Source organism: Impatiens glandulifera, chromosome 9 (assembly GCF_907164915.1).
Source record: "Impatiens glandulifera chromosome 9, dImpGla2.1, whole genome shotgun sequence".
NCBI lineage: Eukaryota > Viridiplantae > Streptophyta > Magnoliopsida > Ericales > Balsaminaceae > Impatiens > Impatiens glandulifera.
This window is the reverse complement of record NC_061870.1, coordinates 20,766,439-20,777,069: the sequence shown is the minus strand read 5'-3', so window position 1 is coordinate 20,777,069 and position 10,631 is coordinate 20,766,439. Positions and strand designations below refer to the sequence as shown.

Sequence of the window (10,631 nt, the reverse complement as noted above, 5' to 3'; positions counted from 1 at the left end):
AAATAATTCTTTCTATCAAATCAGAACGAGTTCATATAAAGATAGAAATCAAAATGAGAAAAGACAATATTCATTAACCTCTTCAGTTCATCCCCTTTCACAACAAGAGGAAGGGGACGAGGAAAGACAAGAGGAAGAGGAAGACAACATGTTGATACAATAGTTGGTATGAAAATAAAAATCCTGACCGTGATAATTAGGATTTGATACAATTTATAATATTTGTTTGTAATATCTATTTGTATGTTTGATTGCTACTAATTAGGTTATTTTAGTCGTAGTTAGATTTGTCTTTGATCCTTAACCCTCTTACTTTTGAAATTTTAATGAAATTGTTTTAACCATTTTCAAAATAAATAAATAAATAAATTATTTAGATTTTTAATTGTTTGAATTATTTATAATCTCTTTTTGTATTTAAAATTTATAAAATAAAAAAAATAATTGAAAAAGAATTCAATAATTGAATGGTTGAAAAACAATATTTTAGGTATGGATTTTGGGTAAATATCTAATAACTTACTTCAAACACATTCTAAGATTAGAGCTTTTTTGATCCTAGGTTTTAAGATTTTTTTTGAGTGTTATAAGAAAACGTAGAAAAAAAAAAAAAGTTATATGAGGTTTGTTTAAAATAAATTATTAAAATATTTTATTTTATTTAAAATTTCAATTTAACAAAAATAAAATAAAGAATTTTAACATTTTTATTGATAAAATAAGCAATTTGTTGATTAAAATGATATTGTTTTTGGGAAAATGATTAAAGTGATATTATAATATACCAACAAGATTATTATTATTTTTTAAATTATCCAATATCAAGCTATTTAAAAATGAAATTATTTGAATTTTTAATTAATTCAATTATTATAATATTTTATTGTATTTAAATATTAAATTTTATAATAATTAAAAAATAATAAGATAATAATACATTAAAAATAATAATAAAAAAAGCTGCAGAATATCCTGAACATTTAATTAATATTAAGCAAGATTGGCATGATGATTAGATTAAATTATTCTTATAATTAGTCTCTTCTAAAGATTTGTATAGAGATACTTAATAATGATAAAAATTACCTAATACTGCTCCAATAACATGTAATTAACTCGATTGTCCTCTGACTTTGGATATATAAATAGGAATAAATCCTAAATCCTAAACTTGCCCTCGAATTGATAATAAATCTTTGTTTTTAAGTTGTTTATTCTTACCTGCCCTCGTTGGAAGAGTCTTACTAATTTTTTTTTTTTTTAATTTCCTACTTGACAGTTTTAAATTAAGGAGGAGAAATATTGATGAGATTTTATAAAAATTGCAGTCTAAATGTTACCAAGTCAGTTGTCACATCGATCGATAGATGATAATAAATTTTTATTAAGAGAACAAAAATTTCAATTTTCACTTAAAATACTTTAAATAAAAGTGGGTGTCAGGTCATTTAATACAAAAATGATAATATGATTGATTATTAAAAATTTAAGTAACATTACAGGGGATGCACATAATATTCTTGTATATATGTTGCTTAAAACAAAGATAGATGATATTCAAGATATAACTTTGAGGATCATTGCAAAATAGATAAAAAGGTCGATAAATTATGATTTTTTGTTTTTGTTACATTTGGCCTAAGAAATGAGATTGAATGTGGTCAAAGCTAATACATATGCACAACTCATTTGTTGGCTAGTATATGATTTTCAATTTTTTTAGTTTATCTTTTGTTTGGAATTAAAATATGGTATTTTATTTATTTGTATTCATATATTTTAATTATATATATATATATATATATATATATATATATAATTAACAAATAAATCAATATAATTAAAAACGCTAATAAATTGATGAATTAAATACGTACAACTAAACTAAAAATGTATAGTTAGAGTTACCACGTATATACTATCGGAATTCGGAAGGATATGAACTCCTTGAAGGATCGTGGTTTAATTTTTTTTTTTTTTTGTATTAAATCAAACTTTCATCATGAATTTGACATTTCCACAATTTGTGCAATAAAACATTGTACATAATGGACATTTCATCATATAATTTAAATATCCTCAACTCTCTAGATTGTTGTCTAATTTGTAATCCACATTATTTTACATTAACAACTCTACTTTATTACCTTTAGTATAAGGTTTAGTTTTGTATTTTGAGGTATAATCATATTTTATTTATTTTTATTTTTAAAATATATAATGGGTAAGTCTTGAATTATAAACAATGTATACATATAATTTAAAGATAAATAAGTTTTATTATGGATTATATAATTTAAAGATGAAAAATGAAAATAAAAATATTTGGGATGTTATAGTTGGGTAAACTTTCAATAAATTAGAACTCTTTGTTTATGTCTCCATAATTGTGTGTGTGTGTCAAGAAATATCAAATTATTAACACACCATGATATTCACTTATAAAAAAATAAATAACTTGGAGCCTTAAAAAGCAAGAAAAATCTTTAACATAAAGTAGAAATTAAGTGGTAGTTAAGACAATACAAGTAATTGAACAAATTTTAATCTCGTTTTCAAAACCTTTTGAATCAAAACTCAAACAAATATTGAATGAAAACCAACAAATTCTCAACCAAACACACATTCATATAAAAATATTCAAAACTCAAGTCATTTAATGAACAACTATAAATTAAAACTAACACTTTAAAAATCTAAATGAACTTCACTCAATAATGAAGAACCACAACATGATACTCAACGATTGCAGTCAGCCCTTGAATCGAATATGTCTTAGCCGTGGCTATTCCTCTCGCCAACCGAAAAACGCCCGAGCCACCAACAATGGGCATTTCTCGGTAAGTATGCATAATTGGGTTACAACCCAAAATGCTTAAAGTGCTACCATTGAAAGGTCCGGAAGTGAATACATAGTTGAGAGTCATCAAAAACTTTACCTCGTTAAGATCCGAGGATACGTAGATTCCTTGGGCTCGTCCCAATAACTCGGAATTAATATCTGGACCAGCCGTTAATGGATCGTCCATCACGTTGACATACCCGAAATTGGTTGGAGATTTATCGCTGAAAGTGGGGGCTTGCGCCACTTTCACCATCGTAAGGTTTGGGCCACCGACAGTGTCATGGAAAAAGAAATGAAGTTTCGTCACTTTTTCTTTCTTGGTGTCGAGATTGTTGAACCATGTTTCCACCGACTCGGGATCTTCTGCGACGGATTTAGCTGCCGGCAAAGATTTCATTATTATAGAGAAAATAACCAGTAACACCATTAATGTGCTCATATTTCCCATCTCTTTTGTAATTTGTATTTTCTATTTCCAGCTTTATGATTTCAGTGTTACCAGAATATATAGTCAATGTTTATACGTTATATTTAATAGAAAGATTGAGTAAATCCCCAGATAATTTACCCTTTTTAAGATTTTGATTGTTTTAGAGATTTTTAAAATTACTATAAATCAGACCATATATTTATAAAAACTAATATATCCTATCAGATATGTCTTACTATGTAAAGTTATATAAATAGTTATCGTAATCAAATATATATTAAAAAAACAAAATTAATAATATAAGTATTTATATAATTATCTTATATATTAATATATACACTCATTCTCTCTCTTTTATTTATCTTTTGTTATATATATTCTTAAATTTCCTTTAATACTTAAAATTATATTGTGGTCTTAATGCTCACGATAGAGTTTGGTATGAGGAAAGAAGTTTGGAATTTATGATGGTAAATAACACCATTACTAGTTTACCTAGTCATACATGTATATAAGTATATTTGATTAGAGATTCTTTTCAGTTTGATATTTGGTGATACTTGGCGAAAAGACATTTTCACACTTCATTCTCTCTGTATCCCTTAAAAAATAGTATTTATTTTATAAAATCTTGGCTTTTGAAAAAATGGTTTTATTACGTTTTATTTGACTAATTATTTTTTAAGTTCTAAATATGAACATGTTTCTCTTGAATTTAAAATTGTAGAATAATATTTAAATGCTAAAACCAGCGATTAATGTCGATGATTTATCGAGAAAGGTAACTGAAAAATATCAGTTTAAGGCATTAGAATCTAAAAATAAATTAAAATAGGCCCTTATCAAAATATTTTTTATGAAAATATTCTAAAAATATTTTTAAATTGTTTTCTATTTTTTCATATTGTTAGAAAATGGTATGGGACTTCTAATTAAAAAAAACGAATTTTAAAATTAAAATTCCAAACAAACAAGTCTTAGGACCGGTCCTCTCGATCACGGGTTGAAACTCCTCGGTCGTGGGCGCTAGACTCTTGAACGAGTGTGAGGGATCCTCGATCAATGTTAGAATTCCTCGGTCGGGTGTAGGGGAGTTCTTGGTCAAGGCTAGAATTCCTTGGTCGAGTGTAGTGAATTTCTCGGTCGAGGCATAATTCCTCGGTCTGGTGCAAGGAAGGGTTCAATTTTCTTAGTCAGAAATCGAACCAGCTGAATTCCTCGATCTAGTGTAGAGGGCCCTCGGTCTCAAGGGTGAATCCAGGATTTTTTTTTTCTACGGGGCTAAAAAAGTTATAGGTATTACACTCATACGGATAATAGGGTAAACATATTAATCAAATCGTTCCAAGAATACCCTTACTAAAATAAAATAAATATACGAAACCTAATAAAATATAATAATATTCAAATTAAAAAAATATGTTAAGAAAACGCGCGTGAGAATAAAATTAATAAGGTTTTAAATAATAAAAAATTAACTATATAAATAAAAATAAATATGAAAGTCCAATTTAATGGATTTTAGCATAATTTTGTGAGAATATAAGAAAAAATATATAAATAAGAACAAAAATATAAAATTGTGGTAAAGACAGATTATCCAGTGAAGACTCGAGATTACGATTATAGAATATTAATACATATAAATCATTTTGAAAGAATAATAATATATCAAATTATTTATTTAAATAGCGAACCAAATCAATATAACTATTTTAACTTATTTATTAATATTAATTTATATTTTTTAATTTTTTTTTGAAATATTTTAAAATTAAGAAATATAAAAAATTATTTTACCCTTATATTTATATAAATTATTATTTTAATTTTTATATTTTACTCTTTTAAGTAATTTTTATTATTAATTATATTGAAATTAATAAAAAATAATATATAAATATAGTTTTAAAATAAATAATACCATTATATGATTTACATTATTTCATATATAATTCTTTATACTTTAATTTATATAAATAAATCATATTTATATATTAATTAAAATTTATGTATTAATATAAATATTTAAAAATATTGTTAGTATAAAATAAAATAGGAATAATAATTATTTTAATAAAAAGAAAATGAGAATAGGATTTGATCTCCTGACCTCATATGTCCAACTGGACAAGTCTTATATGTTTAACATATTTATATATTTATATAATATTATCAACAATTTACACTGGGCTACAGCTCAACACAGCCCGCAACGTAACTCCGCCCTTGCTCAGTCTGGCCGAGATCTCTTAATTGATCGTCAAGAACATCAAACTGCAGGTTTGTTGATTTTGACTAGGAACTCTTTTATTCGATCCGTGGGTATATGGAGCTTCTTCTAGTCCAAATGATCATTTATAGCATCATTCGATCAGGATGATGTTTCATTTGATTCAAACAATTCATGAGAAAAAAATCAGATTTTTTATTTTAAAGGTTTTAATGGGTATAAAGAGTTTACCAACAACTTTCTTATACATATTATGATCAAATAAAACCAAAACATGAACACTGACAGTCTGTTTTAATCAAATCAAGAACTGAAATTTTATTTTTATAAAAAAACAAACATGATCGGAATTGCTTGGAATGATCGATCTGAAACTATCCCTAACACCTCTAGAAACATCTTATGAAGGTTTTTGGGTTATAGTTAGAAACTTGATTATTTAAAATAGGAATAAAATCTCATATATATTATTTAAAATTTCGCTATAACATAATATAAGGATAAACGATTTTGACTTTAATGATCATTTAATTTTGTATTAAATCAGCTAGATTTTGGGAATCTTATATTTATAATATGGATTCACCATATATGAAATTAAATGATGTCAATCAAACTTAATAATACAAAAATTAAATTCGATTTTATTCTATTTAGTGATTAGAACATGTTGACACTATATATCATATATTATAGTGGAGACAATAAAACTTAACAAAATTTTAAAAAATAACATGGAGAAGAGTTTTCTAATGATTATGGTATTGTTTTATTGCATGATGTCAAGTAAATTTTCAATTAAATACTTATTATTTAATTTTTCATTTTTATTTATTCAATATAATATTATATAAATTTTTTTATTATGCTAATGTTAAGTATGATCATTTTTTCGGCGTCAACTAATGTGATTAATAAATTTCCCAACAGGGTGTACGAGTGAATATATCTTATTGTCAAGATTTTTGGGCATACTGTCACGGTGGAATCTGTATATGCTTGAATTTAAATTTGAAGTCTCCGTCGGATCTTTGCACAATAACAATTACATCAAAAGTTACGCAAATTCAAAAGTAAAAATAAACTAGTGTTTATGTAAACCCAATGGGTATGCTCAAAATGTGAAAGGTAATTGTCCTGTAAATTTAAATTGCTTTGTTATTATTGAAATAATAATAAAATCTATTTAACAAATAAAAGCACACAATACTATATATTATATGTTCTACTTATACCTAAATATAAATAATATCCGAAAATTATCAAACTTTTAAATATGGAAGAAGAGATGTAAGAAAAAAAATAGACATGAATCTTTCCTACTAAATAGACAAATAAAATCAACCAAATTAATAATATCAATTTTTATCAATATTTTATAATTTGGACGCTGTTTTGTTTTAAATAAAATATATAAACGGTTTTATTTGATTGATTTGTTTAATAAAAATCCATTACGGTTTTAAAATATTTACAATTATTCATTTATAGGTAAACATTGATTAGTTGTGGGTTTGTTAGTTAATATATATATATATATATATATATATATATATATATATATATATATATATATAATGAAATGTATAAACTTTAATTTGATATAAATTTTTAAACACGATTAATTAACAATAAATAAAACATGAAACTATTTATTTGAAAAAAAAAAAATGGAAAAGGAATTAAGTATGTAGTCTGCAAATACATTTAACCATGCTGGATGAGTTCGAACCCATAAAATTAAGTTTAGTATTCATCTTTTATTGCCGATACGCTAGAAGAGAGGATTAAAATATGAACTATTAACTCATCCTAACAAAAACATTTCAAAAAATCATGCATAAAATTTACTTCCCAACAATTTTGTTTTTCAATTTTCTTTTTTACTTGTATTTTGAAATGGTTAAATTTATATAAACTAACTTTAATGATATATTTGAATGATTGGACACTCATTTTAAGTTCTCAATTTATTATTATATTTTAAAACTTTTTAATTAACTAATATATTTATAATATTCTATTTTGACTGACTTAAAAATTAATTTCATATAAATCATTTGAACTTGATTTTGAAACTTTGTATAACTTTTTTTTTTTCAATTTTTATGATTATGTTTATACTTATACTTATTTTAGCTATTTTAAAATAAATAATTTATTTTTCATTTAATATAATATTAATAAAAAATGTAATTTTTAGTTTTATAAAATTACTATGAATATTAACATAAAATTAATTTTAAACCATGAAATAAGACTTGTTCGATAAATTGATTTATTTAAATAACTTATTTTTTTTATCATCTTTTTATTAATTTATTAACCAAAATACTCTTAACCTTAAAATCTTTATAAAATTCTATAAGACTTTTGAACGGATAACTAACACTCAAACAACTTCACACACGAAAATAAGAAAATATTGTGAATATGATTTTAGCCTATTTTTTCTCTTCCTTTTCTTCTTTGTCTTGTCTAGCTTTGCTATTTATGGTGGTCTTAATGCTCTTATCCCCACAATGGACAACCTCACACACGAAAAATAGAAAATATTGTGAATATGATTTTAGTAATTTTTTCTCTTCTTTTTTTCTTTGTCTTGTCTAGCTTTTCTATTTATGGTGGTCTTAATGCTCTTACCCCACGATGGATTTTGGTCCGAGGAAAGAAGTTTGGAATTTATGATCGTAAATAACACCACTACTAGTTTCTCTAGTCATACGTGTATAAACGTATATTTGATTAGATATTCTTTTCAGTTCGATATTTGGTGATACTTGGTAAAAAGACATTTTCACACTCCATTTTCCGTACCCCTTAAAAATTGATATCTACTTTATAAAATATTGACTTTTGAAAAATTGGTTTTATTACGTTTTATTTGACAAATTATTTTTTAAGTCCTAAACATGAACATGTTTTTCTTGAATATAAATTGTAGAAAAATATTTAAATGCTAGAACCAACGATTGATATCGATGATTTATCGAGAAAGGTAACTGAAAATATCAGTTTAAGGCATTAGAATCTAAAAATAAATTAAATAGGCTCTTATCAAAATATTTTTTATGAAAATATTCTAAAAATATTTTTAAATTGTTTTCTATTTTTTCATATTTTTAGAAAATTGTATGAGACTTCTAATTAAAAAAACAAATTTTAAAATTAAAATTACAAACAAACAAGTCATAGGGCCGGTCCTCTCGGTCGCGGGTTAAAACTCCTTGGTCGTGGGCACTGAACTCTCGAACGAGTGCGAGAGATCCTCGACCATTGTTAGAATTCCTCTGTCGGGTGTGGGTTTCTTGGTTGAGGCTAGAATTCCTTGGTCGAGTGCAGGGAACTTCTCGGTCGAGGCTATAATTCCTCGGTCGGGTGCAAGGAAGGGTTCGATTTTCTCTTTTAGAAATCAAACCAGCTGAATTCCTCGGTCGGATGTAGAGGGCCCTCGGTCTGACCGAGATCTCTTAGTTGGTCGTCAAGAACATCAAACTGCAGGTTTCTTGATTTTGACTAGGAACTATATTATTCGATCCGAAGGTATGGGGAGCTTCTTCAAGTCCAAATGATCATTTGTAACATCATCCTGATGCATCATTCGATCGGAATGATGATCCATTTGATTCAAACAATTCATGAGAAAAAAAATGAGGTTTTATATTTTAAAGGTTTTATTGGATATAAAGAGTTTACCAACAACTTTCTTATACATATTATGATCAAATAAAACCAAAACATGAACACTGACAGTCTGTTTTAATCAACTCAAGAACTGAAATTTTATATTTATAAAAAAAACATTTTTTTATCAAACATGATTGGAATTGCTTGGAATCGTCGATCTGAAACTATCCCTAACACATCTAGAAACATCTTATGAAGGTTTTTGGGTTATAGTTAGAAACTCGGTTATTTAAAATAGGAATAAAATCTCATATATGTTATTTAAAATTTTCGTTACAACATAATATAAGGATTAACGATTTTGGCTTTAATGATCATTTAATTTTGTATTAAATCAGCTAGATTTTGGGAATATTGTATTTATAATATGGATTCACCATATATGAAATTAAATGATGTGAATCAAACTATAATAATACACAAATTAAATTTGATTTTATTCTATTTAGTTATTAGAACAGGCTGACACTATATATATTATATTATAGTTGAAACATTAGAACTTCACAAAATTGAAAAAAATAACATGGAGAAGATTTTCCAATGATTATGGTATTGTTTTATTGTATGATGTCAGGTAAACTTTCAAATAAATACTTATTATTTAATTTTTCATTTTTATTTATTCATTATAATATTATATAATTTTTTTTATTATGCTAATGTTAGGTATGATCATTTTTTCGGAGTCAACTACGGTAATTAATAAAATTCCCAACAGGTGTACGAGTGATAGTTATTGTATATCTTATTGTCAAGATTTTTGGGCATACTGTCACGGTGGAATCTGTATATGCTTGAATCTAAATTTGAAGTCTCCGTCGGATTTTCGCACAATAACAATTACATCAAAAGTTACGCAAATTCAAAAGTAAAAATAAACTAGTGTTTATGTAAACCCAGTAGTGGGCACTGAACTCTCGAACGAAAGTGCGAGAGATCCTCGACCATTGTTAGAATTCCTCTGTCGGGTGTGGGTGAGTTCTTGGTCGAGGCTAGAATTCCTTGGTCGAGTGCAGGAACTTCTCGGTCGAGGCTATAATTCCTCGGTCGGGTGCAAGGAAGGGTTCGATTTTCTCTGTTAGAAATCAAACCAGCTGAATTCCTCGGTCGGATGTAGAGGGCCCTCGGTCTGACCGAGATCTCTTAGTTGGTCGTCAAGAACATCAAACTGCAGGTTTCTTGATTTTGACTAGGAACTCTATTATTCGATCTGAAGGTATGGGGAGCTTCTTCAAGTCTAAATGATCAATTGTAACATCATCATGATGCATCATTCGATCGGAATGATGATCCATTTGATTCAACCAATTCATGAGAAAAAATCAAGTTTTTTTATTTTAAAGGTTTTATTGGGTATAAAGAGTTTACCAACAACTTTCTTATACATATTATATATTATGATCAAATAAAACCAAAACATGAACACTGACAGT

At 26.1% G+C, this 10,631-nt stretch overlaps 1 protein-coding gene across 1 annotated transcript; it reads right to left on the bottom strand.

The window, feature by feature from the left end:
• Positions 1-2,633: 2,633 nt before the first annotated feature.
• On the bottom strand, positions 2,634-3,289 carry LOC124916795 (dirigent protein 1-like). Its single transcript, XM_047457557.1, has one exon. It carries the CDS (start codon positions 3,282-3,284, stop codon positions 2,712-2,714), a length of 573 nt encoding a protein of 190 aa, XP_047313513.1. The 5' UTR covers positions 3,285-3,289; the 3' UTR covers positions 2,634-2,711.
• Between the last annotated feature and the right edge of the window lie 7,342 nt (positions 3,290-10,631).